This window comes from Marmota flaviventris, chromosome 5 (genome assembly GCF_047511675.1).
Source record: "Marmota flaviventris isolate mMarFla1 chromosome 5, mMarFla1.hap1, whole genome shotgun sequence".
NCBI lineage: Eukaryota > Metazoa > Chordata > Mammalia > Rodentia > Sciuridae > Marmota > Marmota flaviventris.
Window position 1 is genome coordinate 31,355,987 of NC_092502.1, and position 25,118 is coordinate 31,381,104.

Genomic DNA, 25,118 nt, shown 5'->3' on the forward strand with positions numbered 1-25,118 from the left:
TGCCCCTTTTCTTGCTGGCTGGCAGAAGATCCTTTGTACCCATCCCTGGCATTGTCCCTATTCTAAAGGCATGCATCTAGTTTATGTCCCAGTAAGTCTCTACCTGAAATCACAGCTTTGTTTTCACGTGGGAACAGTCCTATACCCAAAGGCCACTGCAACATAGCAAGGCTTATAATTTAGCTTTTCTTTGGAAGTGATATTTCAAGCATGTAGTTAAAGTTGGTGACATGGGCTAGTCCCTAGGGTCCTCCCTATTCATTGCCCAGTACAGTTATCAGGCCAAGCCAAAGCATCTTTTCCATGGGAAGGGCAAAGTATCCTTCAGATTTGGAATAAGGTAATAGGTAAGCAGCTTCCTGTTCCTTGTTTTCTTTGTACTAGCACCAACCCCAAACCATAAAAATTTCCAACTCAGGTTTTCTAAGATGACTTTATATAGGGGCCAGCCAGAGCTGCAAGCCTCTCTGTGTTGGACGTTCTCTTCTTCAGGAGTGCTGCTGGTCCAGTTCAGCTGGTGGGCTGTGGTATTCTTGGCAGAAGATGTTGTTTGTAAAGGGGGAAGAGAAGAGGGCTACATTATCCTTGGGGCTTTAGAGAGGAAACAGCCATAACCAACCCTTTGCTCTTAAGAGGTCTGCTTTAAGTGCTCTTATGTTTTCATTCTGGCAGCTTTCAAGACACAGTAGAGAAACTTCCCTGCATTCCAGGAAGAATGACTAAAGGGTTCACAATTCAGAGACAGTCTAGTCCCCTTTACATCAGTTTCTAACCCAGTGGCACTTTATTGATCAGTCTTCCAGGTAAGATTTATCTGAGATCAGCCAAATTTCCCTAAAGACTACATAAGCATCTTAAAAAAAAAAAAAATCTATTTTTTTTATGTGGTGCTGAGGATTGAACCGAGGGCCTCGCACATCCTAGACAAGGGCTCTACCGCTGAGCCACCATCCCAGCGCCTACATAAGCATCTTATTTGTGTTTATGTGGTGCTGCTTGAAACTGAACCCAAGGCCTCCTACAAGCTAAAATAAAACAGATGCTCTACCACTGAGCTCTGTACATCTCCCAGCCCTGAAAACATTCTACTTATGACCACCTCTACATAGAGACATACACTAATCAGGAAAATGGTTATCTGCTTTCTCTCAGGAGAGCACAATATTTGTTTTAGGTTCTTCCCAAACATCTTAATCCACTGATAAAGATCCCTCATCCATCTATGAACAGAGGAAATGTTAAAGCCTCAAGAAAGTCCTGACAAAATTATTTTAAAGAAAATTTATTGAAAGAGTGGGCACACATTCTCATCTCTTTTTTTGTTCAAAGCATAGAGAAAAGAAAATCAGGTGGGTATGGTGGCCTATACCTGTAATCTAAGCTACTAGGGAGGATGAGGCAGGAGGATCTCAAATTTGAGGACAGCCTGGGTATCTTAGTGAGACCCTGTCACAAAACTTAAAGAATGGGAACCACATGCGGTAGTGTGAACCAGCTGCTAGGGTGCTGAGGCAAGAGGATCACAAATTCAAGGCCAGATTGGATAACTTGGTGAGACCTTGTCTGAAAATGAAAGGACAGAGGATGTAGCTCAATGATTTTGCTTGCCTAGCATGTGCAAAGTTCTGGATTCAACAAAACACAAATAAAAAATCCCAAAGGACTAAATGGGGCTGGGGGAGCAGGCAGCTCATTGGTGAACACTTGTTAAGTACGTGTGAATTCCTGGGATCGAACCTCAGCAACATATGCACAAAAAACATACTAAATGAATAAACAAGTAGGCAGGTACTATTCACTAACTACAGAAAGAGAATACAGTACCTGTAATAGCTTTATTTTTATATATATATGCTGAGGATTGAACCCAGGGTCTTGTGCATATGAGGTAAGCACTACCAACTGAGCCACATCTCCAGCCCCAAGTTATTCATTCAATGGAATGATTTTGTTGGGAGTGGAAACTGGGTTTGAGATGCATCCTACAGACTCAAGGATATTTCCAGGAGGGGGGGGGGGATGTGGTTTATTGATACATCACAGTTCTTTATATCAGAGACAGGAGTGTGTCCCTATATCCACACTGTACTTATTTACATTGAAGAAGAAAAAAAAAGTGAAAAATGGCAGTCAAGAAGACCTCTTTTTTGGATAGATACAAGCCTGGGTATACCTCTAACTGAAATATTTCCACAAATTGGAATGAATACCTATGTGCAGTAGAACATCCAAAAGTAAACTTGATTCCCTTAATACCCTTCAGGGATCATACAGTTACTGGTTATAAGATTAGACTAGGTTTAAATCCCAGCTCTATCACTTACTAGCTGGTTGACTCTGAACAAGTCATGTCATTGCTTTTTTTTTGGTGCTGGGGATTGAACCTAGGGCCCTGTACATGAAAGGCAAGGACTCCACCCACTGAGCTATATCCCCAGCCCATGTCATCGCATCTCTTACCTAGTTTCCTCATCTGTAATATAATAGTACCCACCCTATAATTACCTTGAGTTTGAAATAATGTTAAAGTGCTTCCAATAGTGCTTTGCAGATTGTTCTCTGCTAGAAGTATTTGTTATCAAGGAATTGCACCACAAATGCATTTAAACCTTAACCCAACAATATAATTTTGTAACTAAATAGTTCTAGATCATTGGATACCAAACATTTATGAAATTTACATAAGACTTTAAAAGTAAACACTTTCTGTATAACAGAACTTTACAAATTGAAGGTTCATACCTGGTACTTAATCAAAGAAATAGGAATCTGTTCTAAGGCTGAAAGGAAAAAATCCAGGAATTACTAAGAGATGGAACCCTCCTCAGGGTTTTCTCCAAGTTATGCGAATTAGGTATGAGATTCATGTATGTGTTGAATTGAGCAGTCACAACTCACTGTCCTCCCTGCAAAAAGTAATTCTCTGTAAGTACTTGAAATGTTCCAGTTTTAACTTGGGCAAAGAAAAACAGGTTAAGGATAAAAATAGGTATTGAAGCAATATTCAATAACATTTAATTGGGAATCACTGGAGTAAAGGTCTATAATTTGTTTCACAGCTAAACTACAGAAGCATTACACAATTAATAAAGACCATAGGGTACCTTTAAATAAAGCATCTCTTGTTTTTGGCCATGATTCCAGTGAGTGAATTCCCATTTGTACCAAAGTTCTCTAAGACCATACACTTACTCCCAAATTTGCCAATAACTTTTAAAGGAAAACATCAGCACTTATCCATTCCAGTGTTAAACTTTGCTTAACGAATAGAGGGTGTAGATATTGCTATCCTGTAACCCAATCTTCCAATAGAGAAGTCGCTATTGGTTATTTCTACGAAACTGGTATGGACATGACAAAAAACTTTGGGGTCACTGAAATAGCTGTTTTAACTACTAGAGAGACTACACAGGTGGTTCAACAGAATTTACTTGTATATTTTCCATTTTCTATACTATTTGAAGGCATAGGATAGCTTTGTATTAGCTTTCTACAATACTGTGTTTTAAATTTATCCAGTAAACTAAGATGCAGTACAACTTTTATACAACTTAGAGGAGATTTTAAAGGAAAAAAGTCTCCACAAGAGAAAGCAACTCAGCAGGCCCTGGTGTTAAACATTTCCCAGAATAAACAGATAGGCAATTGCATTAAAAGGTAGTTTTCAAATATTTAAATTACACCAAGATTCCTTCCAAATATCTTGTCTTTCTCAAACCAATGCAACTAATTCATTGCTAATACTGGGACATGTATTTTTGGTAAATGCTAATGCTTATGGTTTTACTTTCTTCATTAGTCAAAAACCTTTTGAAGTGCTACCAAGTAGCAGAAAAAGCTGCATCAGTTCTCTGCTCATGGTAGAGGACCAATTGTGAAATCACAGAAGGTATACAGTTTAACATAAGTAATGCAAGAAACTGTAACAAGTGGCCTAAATACAGAGTTGGACACAATCAAACCAATCTAAAAATTACTCAACTGGAACTAATATAGGTACATTCAAAATAAAGTTGGAGATTATAATTGGTATTTAGAATCAAATTTGAAGAGTTTCTTGATAAAATAGAAATGTTCTTTTGAAATTGGAAATGAAACTATCAATTGATGGAGAGCTAGAGACTTATTAACCCCTCCTACACAGATAAGGAAATAAGTGACAAAGTCTCTTGCACTGAAGTTATGTATTTTAACAGCTTTACATGTAATATTCATATATAAAAAACTTTTAAGTGCTTTTCTCCAATTTAAAAATCTAAAGAATTCAAAAATAAGGCATTCAATATTTGAAAAAAGTACAGATTTACAAAATGTGTATATTCTGTCATGAAAACTCCACACCAACATTATACACTTGGAAAAAAATACAAACAGGATATATTACAAATTTATGCAGCAATAACTTAGTTCACACCATGCAATAAAAAGTACATTAATCAAGATACACAAGCTTCTGTAGGTTCTAAACTGAAGGACTTTTTTCTTTTTTTCTGCAGAATCCTTAAAACCTGTGGCACTTAAAATTTGTTAGCCTTTCTACTGGGAGGTAAATTATACACAACAATGATGAAAAAGATTAACAGACCAGTTGTCTATTATGAATCATTCCAGCTTTGTTCAACAATGGCCGAAACTCTTTTTTCATATTCTCGTTTGTTTTCCTGATAAAGCTGTGCTGCCTGGCTATTAGCTGGACTATTTGGATTCGGTTCATCCAGCAGAGACTGGAAAGAAAAAGAAGAAAAAACAGATTTGCACTGTCATTCTTTCAACTAACAAGGTTTAAATATGGAATATATGAAAATTATAAAAATAAATAAAATAAAGATATTGTGTCCATCTACAACTAAAATAATATTAAAAGAACTTAGGCTTCTAAAACAGAATTCTAAATTGCCTTCAGACTATTAATTTCAAGGAAATAAAAAAAAAACCCAATATTCTTTAGTATACTTAGATTTTCATTAGCCAAGAAATAAGCAGCTTAATTTGGTTAACATATGATACCTATAAATCTTTAGTAAACAATATTTTCAAAAGTTAAATTTTCCAGGCACAGTGGTGCATGCCTGTAGTCCCAATGACTAAGGAGGCTGAGGCAGGAGGATCACAAGTTTGAGGCCAGCCTCAGCAACTTATTAGCAAGGCCCTAGGCAACTAAGCGAGAACCTGTCTTAAAATAAAGGCTTGGGGGTCTGGCTCAGTGGTTAAGTGCCTCTGGATTCAATCCCTGGTCCCAAAAGATAAAACTATGTTAGTAGTGCTGGGGATTAAACCAGGGCCTCACAGGTTAGGCAATTACTTCTATCACTGAGTTACATCCCTAGATCTAAACCCCATTCATCCCCAGCCCTTTTTATTTTTTATATTTTGAAACTGAGTCTTACTAAATTGCTGAAACTGGTCTAGAACTTGTAATCCTTCTTTCTCAGCCTCCTGAGTTACTGGGATTATAGGCATGTGCCACCTTACCCGGCTAAGGGGGTGTATCTTTATTCTTTTGATAAACAAAACATATATATTTAGCAGTAAGAGAACAAAATAGATGATATGACTAGGATTAAGTTAAAGTGATATAGAAAAAGTTTTATAAAGGTCACAAACCAAAATGTTATTTTTGCTCCTCTCAAATACGCATAACTAAAACACCCCTGAAAAACTGCTTTTCAAGGTCAACTCTGAACTCGGCCAGATTGTTCTGGCAAATGGTTACACTCATTTTTATTTTTATTTATTTATTTATTTTATTATTATTATTTTTTAATACTTATTTTTTAGTTTTCGGCGGACACAGCATCTTTGTTTGTATGTGGTGCTGAGGATCGAACCCGGGCAGCACGTATGCCAGGCGAGCGGCGCTACCGCTTGAGCCACACCCCCCAGCCCCTCATTTTTAATTTTTTTTTTTTAAACTGGGGATTGAATCCAGAAGTGCTTTACCACTGAACTACATCCCAGCTCCTTTTTACTATTATTTATTATTTTTTATTTCGAGACAGGGTCTTGTTAAGTTGCTTAGAACTTCACTAAGTTGAAGTTGGCCTCAAACTTGTGATCCTCCTGCCTCAGCCTCCCAAGCCACTGGGATTACAGGTATGCCACGGCATCTAGTTGATTTTTAATTTTATTAGAATTTCTTGCACAATATTCTCAATGTTTCTCTGCACTTTTTCTTAAGGTTCTTAGGGTTTTCTAAACAGTTATCTTTATATTTCTCTCCAAGATTTTCTTCACAATCTCTGCTATGCTACATAAGAGTAAGTTTGATCTATGAGAACACATCATTAAGAAATGGATTGTGAAAGTTCTAAAAACACAAACTAATAAATAACTCATGGAAAACATAAGGAATTTCAACAAATTATAAACTGTGTAAAGAACTTCAACAAATTAAAAAGAAAAGAAATGGATTGTGGGGCTGGGGATGTGGCTCAAGCAGTAGCGCGCTCGCCTGGCATGCGTGCGGCCCGGGTTCGATCCTCAGCACCACATACAAACAAAGATGTTGTGTCCGCCGAGAACTAAAAAATAAATATTAAAAAAAAATTCTCTCTCTCTCTCTCTCTCACACTCTTTCTTAAAAAAAAAAAAAAAAAAGAAATGGATTGTGGGCTGGATTTCATGTGGTTAACAAATAAAAAAAGTAAGCCAGGTACACAGGAGCACACCTATAATCCCAGCTATTTGGGAGGCTGAGGCAGGAGGATCACAATTTCAAGGCCAACCTGGGCAACTTAGACCTCATCTCAAACAATAAAAGGGCCGGGAAGGTAGCTCACCTGGGTTCAACTGACATGTAATAGCACCCCTGGGTTCAATTCTAAAAACAAAAACAAAGAGCAGAGCAGTCAGGTGAAAATCATGGGCTTCTACTTGAGCTCTGCCATTAGTTACCAGGTGCTGGTAAGTAAGTTTGTTCACCTGTCCTAAAGGAGCTGACTGTATCCCACAGTACACTGAAAAATGATATATCATAACACACTCTTACCTGAATTGATGTTAAGATAGAAGATACATCATATGTTGGACTCCATCGATTCTGAAGGATATCTAAACATATGCTGCCATCAGCATACACTGCAAAGACAACACTAAAATTAGTTATATGTTAACCTTGCCTATCTGTTAAGAGAAGTCCTTACCACAAACAGGATACTTGGCCCAGTTAATTAAAAAAAAGACATATCTACTCTGTTTACTATGTAGGAAGATATAAAACATTTATAAGATTACATGTCAAAATATAAGCAGCAGGTATCTGTAAATTAAATCATGAATAATCATATTTTCTTGTCTTTATGATTTATTTTTAGAACAAGTACATGCTTGTGATGATACAAAAATGCAAGTGATTAACCTGATTACATGTCTTAAACATTTTGGATGCTTTTCTTCCCTCTAGAATCAATTATGTGAAAATACAAGTGATGAACACAAATTTTTACCTACTTGGGAGACTACGTACTTGGAGGATAAATTTCTAGAAGTAAAAACGCTATTATTAACAAAGGGTGAATGGGCAGAAATGTTACAGATACTGCCAAATTGTGGAAAGCATCACAGAGCAAGTCAGAACACTCTACACAAAGAATCAGTAATCAGTAAAAGTAGGCTTTTTTGACAGACCACACTTAATACTGCCATTTTTCAGAGCACTAACCTAGGCTGTCTTCTTTCCTAACCATTACTGAAATATAACTAGATGATGCTAACCACTCCTTGGCCTTAGTTACTGTTCAAGTGCTCAAGTGCTCTCAAATGTTAGCTTTGGCCCAGATCTCCCTCTCTCAGCTTCAAAACAACACAGTCAACTGTTTGCTGTTTATTCCACAGAAGCATCAAACTCAGCAACTTCAAAGCAAAAAAAAGTACAAGATGATTTTAAAGTTTTGAATTAGTAACTATTTTTGAGAAAATAATCCAGATGTCAGTTAGAACCCAAGCATCCATCAATTGATGAATGGATAAAATGCTTATGCAATGTCTGCATGTCAGGTCTAGAAAAAAGAAAACAAAATGACCATGGCAATGATTGCATAACTCTGTGATTATACTAAAACCCACCATATGGTATATATAGTTTAAATGAGTGAATGGCATGGATGTGTAAATTATATTTCTTTCTTTTTTGGTGCTGTAGGGTAGGGTGCTGTGGACTGAACTCAGGGCCTTGCACATGTAGGCAAGTGCTCTACCACCAAGCTACACACCCAGCCATGTACGTTATATTTCAATAAATGTTTTTTAAAAAGTGAAAAACCATCCTATGAATATGTAGGGATAAGAACACCAAATACATTGTTTTACCAAAAACTTGCTTAAGTTGATAATTCTCCATTCACATATTGCCCCCCAACCCCCAATTCTAGCCTTTTCCAGTTTGATTTAAAGGCCTTTGATTTGTTTGGGTTGATTCAATACCAACTTTAAGCCAAATAAAAACACAGTGGAATAAATGATAAATGACTTAAAAATTTTCCCAAAACAGAAAATAAAAATCAAATGTATCTTGGCAAAAAAGAAAAGAAAGGCAAACTAGAAGGAAAAAGCAACTTCAACTTTATAGCTTCAAAATGCCAAATGCTGTACAAACTGAGTATCCCTAAATTTGAAATGCTTGAGGCATTGTTTCAGATTTTGTAATGTGTGTGTGTGTGTGTGTGTGTGTGTATACACACACAGATAGATAGATATAGAAATAGCTTGGGATAGAACTTAATTTCTTTCTTTGGAGTAGGGATTTGAACCCATGGGTGCTTTACCACTGAGCCATATCCCCAGCCCTTTTATTTTGAGACAGGGTCTCACTGAGTTGCTGGGGACCTTACCAAGTTGCTGAGGCTGGCTTTGAACTTACAATCCTCCTGCCTTATCCTCCTGAGCTGCTGGGATTACAGGCATGCACCACCCAGCCAGGCTTAAAACAGGGTCTCATTAAGTTGAGGAGGGTCTCCCTAAGGTTGCTGAGGCAGGCCTGAACTTACAATCCTCCTGCCTCAGCTTCTCCAATCACTGGAATTACAGGCATGAAGCATTGGGACCAGTTACAATATTTTAAATAATTTTATATGTGAAATGAAGTTTCATGGTATAGAATTTTCCACTTATGACATCATGTTGGTGCTCAAAAATTCCAGATTTTGGAGCATTTTGGATTTTAGATTAGTGATGCCCAAATGGTGGGTCACCTTGATTCCAGACATAGACAAACACATCTCTCCCTCTAAGGAGCTCTATTATGTAGTCTAAGAGAAAGTCAAGACCTCCAAAAATATTCCTCTGTCAATAAGTTACCTAACAGGGAAGACCACATTTAAATGAACAGAGTTAGGAGGAAGAGGAGATTCAAGTTTTTGAGAAGTAGTTTTTCATGAGAATTTATAATCCAAGAATCATCGTAATTATTTTTTCTTCTGTGGTACCAGTGACTGAACCACATCCCTAGTGTTTTGTTTTTCCTTCTTAATTTTAAGACAAAGCCTCATTAAGCCGATGAAGCTGGTCTCAAACTTATGATCTTCTTGCCTCAGCCTCCTAAGTATCTTGGATTATAGGTATGTGCCTCCATGCTGGGCTACTGTATTATTATTATTATTTTTTAAATATTTATTTTTTAGGCGTAGATGGACACAATACAATGCCTTTATTTTTAGGTGGTGCTGAGGATCGAACCTGGGTCCCGAGCTTGTGCTAGGCGAGCGCTCAACTGCTGAGCCACAATTCAGCCCTGGGCTACTGTATTATTAACAGAAAAATCCTGAGAAAAATCAAGTCGAGAAACACAGCTTCAGCTGTGCCTTGGTTGGGTGGTGGCAGTTGAAACCACTGTTATGGATGAAATGACACTTTGGTGAAAAACACTGTTTCTCTATATGCATAACAGCTCTGACAAGAGATGTGTCAAGAGTTTTTTCCCACACCAATTCCCTGACACCAACTGGGTATCTACAATTCAACTCACTCTGACACCATTTACCTGGAGTTAGTGCCCGATCCCACAAGTTAAAGAACTCAGTGACAGAAAAGGTTGTGCTTCAAATACCAATTATAAATCCATACCTCCCATGCTTCTGAACAACCAAACATAAACTGGGGATTTCTATGACTCCCACACCCATATTGGATAATTTCTTACTTACATTTGCCAGTTTGTTATAGAGAATATAACTAGGGAGCAGTTAAGGTGAAGATATGCATGGGGCAGTACATGGGAGGGGCAGTACATGGGAGGGGCAGAGCATGTGCCTGGAGCTTCTATTCCCTCTCTGGGCGAGATATCCTCCAGCACTTCAAGGTGTTCACCAACCCCCAAATTTCCTAATCTAAACCTAATAGATATAAACTTTATGAAGTCGAGGAAGACCAAATTTATTTACAAAAGTTATCCATTCATTCATTCATTCGACTAAGTAATGATGCAAATAGCTTTTAACCCAGAAATCTTATTTTAAAAAACTTTTCCTAAAGAAGCAATAACTGACACCTAAAAAGAATTTCAGAACATTTCAAGAATGTTCAATGTGCTGTTTAAACCACAAACATGGGTTCAATCCCCAGTACCACAAGCAAACAAAACAAAACAGGGCTGGGGTTGTGGCTCAGTGGTAGAGTGCTCGCCTAGCATGTGTGAGGCACTGGGTTCGATCCTTGGCACCACATATGAATAAATAAAATAAAGGTATTGTGTCAATCTACAACTAAAAAAAATATTAAAACAAACAAACAACAACAAACCCACCAAAAACCAACATTGGTTAAATAGATTTAGGTGATCTATATAATAGAACATTTATAGCTATTAAAAATTATTCAGGCCAGAGATGTAGCCCGGTACTTAGTATCTAGTATGTGTGAGGCCTTGGGTTCAATATAAAGTGCATGTACATATATACACAGAATATAGAATATTTCATAAGGGAAAATATTCAATGCATGGGTGTATGTACACATATATACACAAATATACACAAATATAAAATTCATATATAACATATTGCCAATTATGTATAAGCAAAATTGTATTTTCCCCCTTATTAACTTTTTTTTTTTTTTTTTGGTGGTGGTACTGGGAACTAATTCCACAGCTTTGTGAATGCTAGGTATGCACTCTACAGTTGAGCTACATCCTAGCCCCAAAGTTGTAAATTTTGTTTTTTTGTTGGCACTGGGGATTTAATCTTGGGGCATTTTATATTACTAAGCTACAAACCCAGATCTATTTTAATTTTTAATAATATTTACTTTTTAGTTGTAGTTGAACACAATACCTTCATTTTATTCATTTATTTTTATGTGGTGCTGAGGATTGAACCCAGGACCTCACACATGCTGGGCGAGCACTCCACTGCTAAGCCACAACCCTAGTCCCCCCTATCTTTATTTTATTTTGAGACAAGGTCTCACTAAATTGTTAAGGCTGACCTTGAATTTATAATCCTCCTGACTCAGCTTCACAAACCCCTGGGATTACGGCACGAGCCACTGGGCCCAGTTCAAGTTTGTATTTTTTAAAAGCTAGATTTTAGATGAAAAAGTTTGGTATTGTTCACAGTTCTACAAATACCTATTACTTTTCTTTCAAAAGTTATTAAAACAAGCCAGGTGCAGTGAAGCATGCCTGTAATCCCAGCAACTGGAGAGGCTGAGGTAGGAGGCCAGTCTCAGCAAGTTAGTGAAGCCCTAAGCAATTTAATGAGACCCTGTCTCAAAATAAAAAGGCCTGGGGATGTAGCTCAGTGTTAAAGTACCTCTGGGTTAAATCTCTAGTACCCCACCCCCAGAAGTTATTAAAACAAAAAAATTTTTCCAGGTGTGGTGGTACATGCCTGTAATCCCAGCCACAAAGGAGGCTGAGGCAGGAGTATTGAAAGCTCACAGTCTGCCCAGGCAACTTAGCAAGACCCTGTCCCAAAATAAAAAGGGGTTTGGGATGTGACTCAGTGGTAGAGTACCCCTGGACACTGGATTATCCTCAGTACCACAAACAAAAAAGACAACAAAGAAAAAAAAAATACCTCAAATTTGGAAGCTTGATAGAATCCAGCTACAACAATGTAGCTAAGATGGACATCTATCAGTAGGCCCTAATTGAAAGAAGTAAGGGACAAGACCTAAAAGGAGGAAAAGAAGCTCCTACCCCAATCATTTGTGAAGTGTAATAAATGGCTACTTACCATTTGGATGAAACATTTTGGATAAAAACCTAACAGTTGGTGGTTTATTTGGATATTCTTCAGAAAATTCTATTACTAGTTTAAAAGTACCTAGATAGAAAACAAACCAAAATAATTAAAGAGAAACACAACTTTTAAGTTTTTTAGTTCTCAAACCCATACTGGCGTTTGCACAACCACACAAAAATTTTCTATGTGAACTCTGGTACAGCATACAAAAAATACTAACGTACCTCTATGTTAGACTGGCAACATGCAACACTGGCAAGCACTTGGGGAATAAGCACTTTATGCTTATTCCCAATGCTATTGGCAGATATATATATATATATATATATATGCGTGTATATATATATATGAATAATTTTTTTTAAGACAACTGGTTCCTAGCTACCAAGATTTAAAATGTACTTGAAGAACTACATATAGTTTATCATAGCTTAGAAGGGGAAGATCAAAGATTCTGAGAGCGGCTGACTACCACATGGCAAAAGACCCACATTAGGTACGGGCGCTAGTATGAAAAGTTCTTTCCGCAATACCAATCCCTTCATTTGAATATACCAAGAACCATTAAGCTTTTGTGTAAATGCCTACTGTTGGTATTTTGGTCAGTCTAAATCAGTATTTAATGGTGAACAGAAACAGGCATTTTAAAAAATTATCCATTTGTTACAAAGTCAACACATTCAGAGTACATAAAGGACCTTCAACTCTAGTTCTAATTCTAAGAAATAGCCTCTATCAATGGTTTTGTGTTTGCCTTTCTAGACTTCTTTTGTGCTTTTTATCTAGAGTCCTTTCATTTAGAGGAACATGTGTAAAGGCTGAAGAAGCCCTCTAACTACAGCTCCTTAGACATACTCGGTAAGCTGAACTTACTAATGAAGTAAACAAAACTTTAAATCATTACAGTTGTTTCTGCAAGTCTTTCCTTATTCCACCAATGCAATTAAAATAACACGCTTTTCTAATGCTAAATTCTTCTAATGCTAAATTCTAAGTTCCTCGCTCCAATGTCCAAAGTTAGAGGTTCATTTTTAATAAAATATATTGTACCTCCACTGGTCATACATTTAGAATATAATCTCTACCTTTTTACATTGTTGTCTGAACATTTTGGATCAAGGAGGCCAAATATACAAGCATTAAATGTAATTATTTCATATTTGTATACATATTAATGTAACAGAGGTACTTCACATATGCTAGTAAGTACATGTTATACTGAGTTATATGTAAAAGATAACATTTTAATTATATAGCTGTACAATTTAAAATTTCAGGCAAATATAAAACAGCTATATTTAACTTTTTGATCTCAGAACCATTTAATATTCTTAGTCCCATCATTGCCAAGAAGTGGACATGAAACAGGAAGAAGTATGCAAAAAGTTACCATTTTGTAGTTATCTCACTACAGAGAAAAATAATTAAAAAGTGATGAGGTTTGACATGTGGAAGATAGAGAAAAAAGCTAAAAAGGGGAGGAGAAGGAAGGAAGAGCGTAGGAAGAGGAAGTTATGGGGGAATGAAATTGACCAAATTATGTTATATGCATACACAAACATGTCACAATGGGCCCTAGCCATAATTATAGATATAATTATAATTCACCAATAAAACATTAAGAAAGATGAGGTTTGAGTATTATCACTTTCTAAAATCTTTGCTTTTAAATGTAATTTGGGGTGGGGGTAGGTACCGAGAATTGAACTCGGGCACTCAACCACTGAGCCACATCCCCAGCCCTATTTTTATTTTATTTAAAGAAAGGGTCTCAATGAGTTGCGTAGCACCTTGCTTTTGCTTAGGCTGGCTTTGAACTTGCAATCTTCCTGCCTCGACTTCCCAAGCCATTGGGATTACAGGCATGTGTCACTGTGCCCAGCTTTCAGATGTAATTTAACTTTAAAATAAATGCTCTTTAGTAACCAGCTTGAAAAACTTCTGAAATTTAAATAATTAGCTCTCATCAATTAGTACAGGCTGCTTCCACCAAATCATTGATTACACCTATTGATATTTGTTGTATTAAAAATCACAACTTAGGGTTGGGGTTGTGGCTCAAGAGTAGAGCACTTGCCTAGCAAGTGCAAGGCCCTGGTCCGTTCCTCAGCACCACATAAAAATAAATAAATAAAATAAAGGAATTGTGTCCAACTACATCTAAAAAATAAATATACAGAAAAAAATCACAACCTGGAAAATCTTCAAACATCTCTAATTAAACTGTAAAGCCACCACACAGTAACCCAAGTAGTGTATTTAACAAAAAGTTAATGAGAAGCACAGCACTATTTTATTATTTTTACAATCCTCTTTAAATGATTGGCTTCACAGAAGACAGTTGGACTCCCTTATCTGCTTCTGTACTCAATCTGTTACAATATGTTGTTTTGGTTGAAGTATAGTAAATGAAGAAAATCCTTTCTCACACAAATATGTGAGCAAAAAAGGAGTGCTTTCATGACTTTTATAGATAACTGTATTCTTTTTTGATATTACACAAAAGAAATGGTAATTAGAAAAATTTCTTGTAAAGTACAAACTGAAAGCCTAATTCAGCAAACTTTTCTTACTCAGTAACATTAAAATATGCTGTAATCTGCATAAATTTTACTTATTTGCTGTTAGTGGCAATTGAATCTGAGGACTTGTGCATGCCAAGCATGTATTCTACCATTGAGGTACAACCCCAGACACAATACCCAGACCCAGATGCATAAATCTTTTACCAATCCACAATTCTATAAAAATCACAACAACTGGAAAATACTGATCCATTCAAGTTATACAGATCATCCAGATTATAAACTATTAAAAAAAAAATCACATTACTTAATTATCACCTATTATTCTCATCATAAAAGTCTTTAAACATTTGGAAACCATCATTTTACTATCAGTAACACATATCTTCAATTGCTTTCCTTAACCTATCAACCTACTTAGGGGCACTTTTGAGAATACATATGCCATATATTGAAACTTGAACAACCACAGTCTTGTCAGTTTTTTTCTGGTGTTGATGATCAAAAGCAGGGTCTCATGCCTGTTAGACAAGTGCTCTACCACTAAGCTATATCAGCAGCCCTGTCAGTCATTCAAGTAAAAAATGTTCCATGAAAAAACAAAACCCAAAATAAACCAGTAGCTCAAGTTGCAACTCGACTGCAGAAGTGTCTGTCTTTCAGACAAACACAATAGTTTGGTATGTAGAGAAAGTGCTTTGTTCGTAATTCTTACTTCATCACATAGAATTTGTTTTTTTAAAGCACCAGGGATTGAACCCAGGAGGCACACTTAACCACTCAGCCACATCCCCAGTCCTTTTGATTTTTTTATTTTGAGGGCTGGCCTCAAACTTGTGATCCTCCTCAGTCTCCCAAATTACTGGGATTACATGTGTCCAATGCCATGCCTAGCCCACAAAGAATACACTGGTGAGAATTTAATACTAACAACTTCGGCAGTTTCATCATTTTATTTTATTTAATACTGGGACTGAAAATAGTTGCACTGAGTGACATCCAAGCCCTTTTTATTTTATTTTTTAAGTTTTGAGATAGGGTCCTGCTAAACTGCCCAGGCTGGCTTCAAACTTGAAATCCTCCTGCCTCAGTCTCTTGAGTCACTGGGATTATAGGCATGTGCCACTGTGCCCACCTAAGACATTTAAGTACCTCCTTTAATTCTTTACCTTACCTAGAAATAATTGCTAGCAATAGTGTGGTTCATATGTTCTAAGACACATGTGTTTAGTAAAAATGGGATGTTACAACATATTCTGCAATTTTTCTGCCTACTCAGACATATGTCCAGATCTACCTTATTCTTTAACTGGTACATAACTTCCAGAGTCCATATACATCATCATTTGCTTAACCATTTCCCCTACCAGGCATTGAGATTATCTCCTTACAAATAGTTCTGCGGTCAGTATTCCTGTACAAATACCCTTGATGGACTAATTATGAATTAATAAATATATTTAAAATGTCATGCTATAATTAGTGAAAATCGTGTCTGGTTAAAATCAATTTGATAAACTCAAGTATATACACATATTAGAACTAGTTTTCCATTTTCCTGGCTCATGGTGAAAAAACCCAATTCGAGATGAAAAATTTCAGCTCAACCAGCTATAAATATTAGATAGCAAAATAAAACAATTTCCCTCAGGGACCTCTTTATCATGCTACAAGATCACCTAAAATAAACGGTTCTCAACATAGACCATGCCACTTATGCTTTCAGTTCTACAGGCAGATAACAAAGTAGCAGAAGGAACTGGCAATGGAGGTAGGTATACAAGCTGATATATGAAGAAAGTCCCTTGTAAACTATAATTTCACAGTAGCTTTATTCAGTTAACTTGGTTTGTTAACAATAGAATGTGACTTCAAGTAGATACATTGGTGTTACAATTTCTTACTAGAAAAGTACCCTTTTTAATAGTATAGAAAACAATAAGAATGACTTACCATCTTCAAAGGGTGTCCCTTCTGGTCTGAAAACAAGAAGATTTCTGATTAAAAGATGTTTTTTAATATTGCTTTTCCCTGATCTTCAAAAATGAAAAAGATAAAACTCCAACAGAAAGAGGGGCTCATTTTGATTTTTTTGTGATGTTTTAAAGATATGGTAGAGTTTGATATCACCTTAGCCTTGGATTTTCATTGAAAGAAGCATAATAACTTAAACTTTCTACTTTTCCTTTTAGAGTGGTTTTATGAAAACAAAACTTGTCCATGATTTCAGCACAAAACCAAATCAGCTTATGAATAATGTATATTCTTTTTTATTTTTTTGGAGTACTACAGATTGAACCCAGGTGCTCTAAACTGAGCTACATTCCCCAGTCCTTTTTATTTTGAGACAGGGTCTTGTTAAGGTGCCCAGGCTAGCCCCGAACCTGTGATACTCCTGCCTTGGCCTACTGAATGGCTGGGATTATAGGTGTGCAGCATTGTGCCCAGTTCCTTTTATATTTTAAGAAAGGATTTCTGTAAATGTCCCAAGCTGGCCTCAAACTTGCAATATTCTTTTTCAACCTTCTGTATGGCTGAGATCACAGGCATGTACCACAATGCCCAACTAAATGTGTAATCTTAACAGAAAGAGTAATCTTTTCACTTTATAGCTTTTAAGATGGAAATTAATAACCTTTAAGGAAATTACGACACCAAACCAAATTTGGCTTTCCAAATCAGCAATAGCTCTTGTTCAAGTAAACAAAGCTGGCATCACAAAAATCACCAGATTCTTATGCTCAGATGCTCATAGCTAGAACATTATTATTTTTTCTTTTTTGGTAGTACTGGGAATTGAAAACAGGGTGCCCTACTACTGAGCCACACCCTCAGCCCTTTAAGTTGCCAAGGCTGCTGGTCTCAAACTTGAGATCCTCTTGACTCAGTCTCCAGAGTCATTGGGATAGGGGCATGCACCACCATATCTGTCCTATGCTCAGATCTCTTCCTTGCCTCCATATCCACATTTAATCTTTCTTAAAGAGCAGCGTGAAGTTTATCACTTGCAAGACATATTCAAAAGTTCAAAGAAGCAGAGTAACAGCCTGAATGTAATAGAATCACTTTATTCTAGAAGGATGAATTTCATTCTTTTCCCACTAGTTTTTAAAAGTACTTTTGTGTGGTGCTAGAGATTGAACCCAGGGCCTTGTACATGCGAGACAAGCACTCTACCAACTGAACTATATCCCCAGCCCTTAAATGTACACTCTTATAGCCGAGTCTGTGCTGATAGTTGTTTATGAAAAATATTCTTTGCATTTTAGTTGAAAACCCTAGTTTTAAGAGTGAAAGAAAAACAGATCTCTAAGGAGAAAAAGGGCATTGAAAATTTTAAATCAAAAAGCATATTCAGGGTTGGGTTGTGGCTTAAGCATGCGTGAAGCACTGGGTTTGATCCTCAGCACATAAAAATAAAATGAGGATACTGTGTCCACCTACAACTAGGAATAAATGTTTAAAAAAAAAAAAACAAGCGGCTAGATGTGGTGGCACATACCTGTAATCCCACTGACTTAGGAGGCCGAGACAAGAGAATAACAAGTTCAAAGCAGCCTGGGCAACTCAGAGACCCCCTATCTCAAAATTAAAAATAAAAGGGCTGGGGCTACAGCTCAGTAGTAAAGTGCCCCAGGGTTCAATTCCCAATACCAAAATTAAAAAAAAAAAAAGTCGAGTATATCATCTGTCCCAGCAAGGTGGTACATAAGTTTGAGGCCAGCCTAAGACTCTGCAAGATCCTGTCTCAAAATGAAAAAAATAAAAAGGGTTTGCGATGTAGCTCAGTGTTGGATTAAGTCCCTAGCACCAAGAGGGGGGAGGCAGATGTGCAATATGTATAAAACATATACTGGGTAGAGAGTAGTTCACTTTATATAAAATGGCTTCATTCAGTTATTTCACACTGGGCTGTGAAATTTTTCTGTTAAATTCTTGCCACAGTGAAAGTTCTCAGTATTTTTGGTTCTGAGCCTTTTTAAAGCTCCACCAACAGAATGATCATAAACATCTGCACAGCACATTTTATAAAAAATAATCTTTTTCTTCTCCTTTGTTATTCCATTCTACTTTGTTTCAAACAGTATTTTTTGTCAATCACCTAAAGGAATTATAAAACTATATGTAGCTGGGTGCAATGGTGTGCATCTGTTGTCCCAGCTACTTGGGAGGCTGACACAGGAGAATCGCTAAGGCCCAGGAGTTCTAGGGCAGCCTGAGTAACACATTAAGACCCTTCACAACAAAACCAACCAAAATAAAATAGAAGAACACCAAAGAGTAAATAAATTGTATATACCTGCCCAACCTCATTAAAATGTTTCTTTGGGCTGGGGGTGTAGCTTGTGATAAGAGCAAGTGCCAGCATGTGCTAGGCCCAGGACTCAATATCCAGTATCTCAAAATGAATAAAATGTAAATTTTTTTCCCAATTTATATTGCAGTTTCAGCTCTTATTAAGGTCCCTGATTATACGTCAATCTCCTTTCCTAGACAATTGTTACATATTAACTTTTCTTAAAGATTCATCACACACCTCGTATTTGGTAAATCTTTCAACTCACCCAAATATAACTGCATTCCACTGCATGATGTTGTTTTCAGATGGTGCACCACTGACACCCACAGGTGGGTCCTCTTGCAATCTAGAAATCCAGGGTGGTAATTTTCAAAGTTGAACACTGAGGTCACCAAGGAGGCCAAGCGGAACACCTACTAACTCTATACCATTAATTTTGAGACACAAACTAACTAAATCCATTTCCTTGTTATGGTGCTGAACAGGAACAAACCATAAGAATTATATCAACCAAGTATACACATTTATTAAATAACTCTTCAAATTATCTGTAAACTTGAAGTGCTTAAGGACCATGTCTCTTCAAATAAAAAGATTGATTATTTTCTCTTCAAGAATTGATGTGTACAGTATGACTGTCCCCTTGAACCAAAAAAATAGCTATTTAAAACCTCAATAGCAAAAAATATTTTTACGGAACCATCAATATGCAAAGACTGTGTGTCCTAATCACAGCTGCTGGTGCAAACTGCTTCAAAAAAAAAAAAAAAAAAAGCCACGCAAACCTTTGTGTATACCCTAATGACTAAAAACACATTCAATTTAATTAGAAAACTGTTTTAGGCAGGAATTTTACTTCATCTCCTTTAGTTCCCACAACAATGGCTTTTAAAAGTAATCAGAAGCTTCAGGTATTCCAGGAGTCTCTCTATTTTAAAGGCTCTGTACTAATGCCAAATCAACCTCTCAGACCAGGAGATTCAAGACAAAGCTTCCAACAGTCGTCACAGTCAAATTCTTGTAACCTGAAGACCCTTGGAAAACTACCAGAGGTGCCAGGCGTTCAACTCAGAATTAAGCAAAGAACTGCAATAATGAACAAGAGAACGTGGACATAAACTGGAAGTTTTATCTGAATTTCAGTCATGGGAGTTAATCAAACCTATTGATTTCAAGACGATTTTTTTTCACCATTTAAAGACCTCAACAAAAAACCTATTATATAAATATATATAGCCATTTTCACCTGGCAAAATACTTTGCAATTAGTCTACACAAAAATGGTACTGTTTTGTCAACCTCAGGTAAATTAACCTACGATGAACAGAAGCTTTGGAGGAAACTACGGCTTGAGGCCTAAACTTAAGTGGTTAAAAGAAGCCACGAATGAATTAAATGCCTGTTAGCCAAGGCCCAAAACAATGGCTTCCAAAAGCCACACACAATAATGGCGAAGTTATGAGATTACTTCCTGAGCGGCAAATCTAAGTTTTATATTTATCTCAACCAGGGTTAATGTCCCCAGCAAAAACAAAACAAAAACCTTAACGCTAAATTTCTGAACATTTTGTTTCTGTACTCGTAAATATTAAACAGAAGGTAAACTGAAAAAAAAGTTACTTCCTCCTTTAACCCCCACACCGCCTAACAAAACCTTACTTTACAAAAGAAGACCCAGGAGTATCAGGTTAGCACCAGTATGAAGGAAGGCATTTTTCCAGACGGGAGGCTATAGATAGGGCTTTATTCACCAGCCAGAGCCGTGTTCCAGAAAGCACTGGCAGCCTGAGGCCCGTGTCTCCAGGCCAGCTCTCAAGGTCCTTTCAAGCGGGCGGGGGTAGAGTCGGGTTTCGGGGGTTGGGTTAACCACCTCCGGACCTCTCACAGTATACCCCACCCTCACTGAAGGCCGAGAGAGCGCGGGGGGATGGGGGTCGCCCCAATACTGTTCCAAAGATTTGGAGACCAGAGGCCTTGAAACAAAGCTGACTGCAGCAGGCGAGGCCCAGGCGGCCTGCAAGAGCTCACTTTCAGGGGTAGGGAGGGGGCGCTACAGAGTGCAGGGGTGGGAGACAAGGTTTGAGCGCTTGGGAGAGACGTCGGGCATCTGATCTAAGTGGACAGTAGAGACCCCTAGGCAAGCTGATCGCCACCTTTTTACTTTTTTTTAGGGAGGGGTGAAGGGTAGTAGTATCGATATCTTTACCCTGCCAGAGTGAGCAATAAGGATAACGGAGTGGGAGCCAAGACTACGACTGGGCTTCCGTCGGTCCCCCTGGGTCCACTGGTGGTCCCCTTAGGGTTATAAGGGGAAAATGTCCGGGATCCCCGCCCTGCAGACCCGCAGCTTTGGGGGTCATCTCGGCGAAGGAGAAGGCCCTTACCGCTTGAAATCCCGCATGAGCCTCCTCCGGGCCGGGGTCGACATGCTCCCCAGCTGCCCCGCGGTCAGTCTGAAAGAAAAGAGTCCCGCGCAGCCCCCCCACCCCCCGGCGCAGCGGCCGAATCACTGTGGGTCACCACCGCCGCCGAGACTGCACAAACAACCCTGCAATGACGTCTCCCTCCGCCGCCTCCAGATCCCTCCGCCCTCCGCCGGTACCACAGACCAAGGAGTGGGGGAGAAGGGGGCGGGGCGTGTGGGGGCCCGTGCGGGGAGCCCCTTGACTAGGACCGTTTCCATTTTGGCCTTCTTAACTTAACAAGAAATTGTGTTCTCCCCGCTCGGACTAAAGAATGTGGACTAAGAGACCGCAATCGAAACATTACTCTGTCTTCCCCCTCCCCCGCCACTAGTTTAGGTTCGGCGGGATGGGGAGAGGGACGCATCAGGGGCCAGAGATTTCAGGGAAAGGTGGGTGACGTAAGATCACGTGACTGCTGGCGGCGTTGTCAACAATCCACCCCTGAGGGGGAGGGGACGAAATATCTAGAACCACGTGTCCCTGTGACGTGATTAGAACCGGTCACGTGAGAACGTCGCCTGGATCTGACTTTCAGACAGGTCTATGTAAGGGTCCTTTAACTTTTGGGGCTTATTGGTTGTTTTTCTTGTTTGTCCCAAGTTCAGAGTCGTCCTTACCAAATGGACAGCTTGTTTTGATTTGTCTTCAAAATTGAATCAGAAATACTTTGGACTTAATTTGTCTCTATTTGGTTGTTGGTTTATAAACTCTGGTCCTTGGGGCAGAGAGGATGACTCAAAAGTATCTGCCTACCTTCTAATAAATGCAACATTTAGTGCTGGGGCCCACACATAGTAAAATCTCCTGAAATGCTTCCTTAGGACTACCAAATACCCTGTTTCTGCACTCTAGTGTGGTGTCTGGTGTTGGAAATTTGTGGCGATGCTAAAAAGAATGATGTAGATGTCCAACCCTTAAAGATCCTCAGAACTATGGAATTTAGTTTTCCTCTATGGGTCTTTTTTCTTTGAAGATATGTATCTAGCCTGAGATACTTCATTCCAGGTTTTCTACACTAGCAAGGATGGTGCAAATAGTCTGGAAGTGCCCCCCCTCCAATTTTCTTTAATCACTCAATTCCCTCTCTCTATAGCCTAAAATTCCAGCCTTTAGGATTTGGTTGGTCAGAATTCTGAGCACTTAATTTGTCTATACATTTGGGGAATTCTTCAGCTCATCAGGGCAAGAGGTGAAATGAGATCCCTAACACTAACCCTCACATTTGCCCATGCTCTTTCTTTTCATGGAACCAAAAAGAATTAAAGTGGGAAAAGTTCCCATTTTCGTGATACCTCCTTTCTTCAAACCTTAAATTCTACCACTTGCTTTTAACCTTGGTGAATATGTTAGCCAAGCCTAACACTTGATAAATCTTGCTGTGCATTCATAATATGATTCCACATGTCAATATTCTTAATTTTTTGACTTCCCGCAGTAACAATCCTAATCTTCTCCAAAACTAGGGAGGGCAACCTAAGTGCAGGGTTACATGCAATGAAATGCTAAAAAGAAACTATATTTCTAAAAAGAAATCCCTGTAGCCAGGCATGGTAGTGCAAGCCTGTAATTGCAGTAACTTTGTCGGCTGAGTCAGGAGGATCACAGATTTGAGGCCAGCCTCAGCAATTTGGAAATCCTCAGCAATTTAGCAAGACCATCTCAAAATAAAAAAATTTTTAAAAGGGCTGGGGATATAGCTGAGCGGTAAAGGGCACAACCCCCCTTCAATCCCCAGTAACCCCCCCCAAAAAAAGTCATGTATTTTATCTAACAATTTATAACTTTATAAAACTGGGAATTTATAATTTTCGAAAAGATCAGAAACACTTATATCAATCAGTAAATGTGGTTCTTGAAGTCTGATGGCAGTAGTTGCAAAAATCACACTGGAAGCCAGCCACAGTGGCACATGCCTGTAATCCCATCGGCTCAGGAGGCTGAGGCAGGAGGGTCCTGAGTTCAAAGCTAGCCTCAGCAAAAACAAGGTGCTAAGCAACACAATGAGACCCTGTCTCTAAATAAAATAAAAATAGGGCTGGGGATGTGGCTCAGTGTGCACCCGAATTCGGTCTCTGGTAATCCCATCCCCCCAAAAAAAGTCAAGAATCACACTCTATCTTGGTCACCAGGCCTGCCAAAACCTATTTGTGGAAAGAATAGTCTTAAAGCTCTAATTATATACTGTAGTAATTTTGCAGTTCAGGAACTGAGTCTGGTTCATGCTTTATTTAACTTAACCACAACAAATACTGAATAAATATGCTAATCTCAATTCACTATATCTATAACCTTTCATTTTTTGCAGTACTGGGGATTAAACCCAGGGGCCCTCTACCATTGGGCTACATCCTCAGCTTTTTTTAAGGCAAAGTCTCACAAAATTGCAGAAGCTGGCCTCAAAATTGGGATCCTCCTGCCTTCTCATTCACTGGGATTATATAGGTGCACCACTGTGCTCGACTCATCTATTACATTCTTATTTATACACAGAAATTATTATTTTGTTGGATTGAACCCAGGGCCTTGGGTCTGGCTAAATTGCCCAGATTGGCCTCAAATTTGTGATCCTACTGCCTCACCCTCTTTAGTAACTGGGATTACAGGTCTACGCCATGGTGTCTAGCTAGAAATTATTTTACAATATGGTTGAGTAAATTTTGGAAAACAGACAATTCTGAATATTTTGGGTGGCAAAAACGATGAGTATTTCTCCTTCATGTAAACTACAGCAACAGCGTACAAAAACTTAGGAAGACTTAAAAATACTAATTTCTTTACCCATTAAATCAGAATATCTGGGGCCTTTTCAAAAGCTCTCCAGGTATGTGGATGCTTGGATGGGAACCACTAGACTACAATTAGTGGAAAATAATGTCTGTCCTGTTATTTAAAGGAAGCATAACTATTTACATTGAACACTTTACAGAACTACGAAATTAAAGCTCCCATAAAGACAGCACAACCCGAGGCACTTGCTTCATGATATACTTTTTACTCACTGAAGGCTGTCACTAGAATTAAAGCGGTCTACTTCTTAAAACAATTAGACACTGGCTCCTCCCCACGCCACGCCCCGCGCCCTAGTGCATCATATATGGTAGGACCCTTAGAATTGTTTTTCTAAAGAGTACCTTTTAGAGTTCTCACGTGTAGTAAGGGAGTTTTTAAGAGATTATAAGATTTGGAAAAATTTAGAAGGCAAACAGTTGATACCCGGGGCCTCGGCGAGTGCTAATTACGCGTTTTGACACTGAGCTAGCTATACCCCCAGACCAAGGAAAGTTCTTGGTTAAAGAACCATCTTATCCACGTTTTGAGGATGGATGTCAACTGTTGACACTCCTACATGGGAATATTAATGCAGTTGGCGAAACTGTTTCACACAAAACTTTGGAAATATGATTTTACAAGCTGTCTGTTTAATTACCACAGCTACCCTTTTAGGACCCAGGAGAAGCAGCTGGTATTCTCCGACCCGGGCACATCTGCGACGCAGGTAGGGAAAGTTTTCACCTCGGCTTCCCTTCCCTAAATATTTGCAGTCACTTACGCTGCAGCCAAAATGTGGACGCTCCGGTTCCCGGATCAAAACCAACCTTTGAGGACTCTCCAACTGCGACAGCAAGCTGTATTTCCCTCCCCCACC

The 25,118-nt window shown here is 38.4% G+C and overlaps 2 protein-coding genes across 15 annotated transcripts in view; one reads left to right on the forward strand and one right to left on the reverse strand.

The window, feature by feature from the left end:
- Nucleotides 1–262: 262 nt before the first annotated feature.
- On the reverse strand, nt 263–25,109 carry Ube2b (ubiquitin conjugating enzyme E2 B). Of its 9 annotated transcripts, none has more exons than XR_003584731.2 (8): nt 21,392–21,546; nt 19,273–19,353; nt 16,661–16,686; nt 12,174–12,263; nt 6,989–7,077; nt 4,586–4,724; nt 2,743–2,906; nt 415–532 (listed from the first exon to the last, which is right to left on the reverse strand). XR_003584731.2 is itself a non-coding variant. In XM_027949574.3 (8 exons), exons 1-6 carry the CDS (start codon nt 21,433–21,435, stop codon nt 4,596–4,598), a joined length of 459 nt encoding a protein of 152 aa, XP_027805375.1. In that variant the 5' UTR covers nt 21,436–21,546; the 3' UTR covers nt 415–532; nt 2,743–2,780; nt 4,586–4,595. The 9 variants fall into 9 exon arrangements, 8 of the variants coding, with proteins under 8 accessions (XP_071468181.1, XP_071468179.1, XP_071468180.1 ...); XM_027949574.3 differs by having other exon boundaries at nt 2,743–2,780; XM_071612082.1 differs by lacking the exon at nt 2,743–2,906.
- Cdkl3 (cyclin dependent kinase like 3) overlaps nt 21,908–25,118 on the forward strand; it is a 53,627-nt gene continuing 50,416 nt past the window's right edge. For 2 of the 6 annotated variants that reach the window (XM_071612071.1, XM_071612077.1), the window contains exon 1: nt 24,739–24,968. In XM_071612071.1, coding sequence (XP_071468172.1) covers nt 24,871–24,968 — 98 coding nt within the window. In that variant the 5' untranslated portion in view covers nt 24,739–24,870. Of the gene's footprint in view, nt 22,018–24,738; nt 24,969–25,118 lie in introns of those variants that run through there. The other 4 variants (XM_027949582.2, XM_071612076.1, XM_071612073.1 and 1 more) reach the window with 3 other exon arrangements.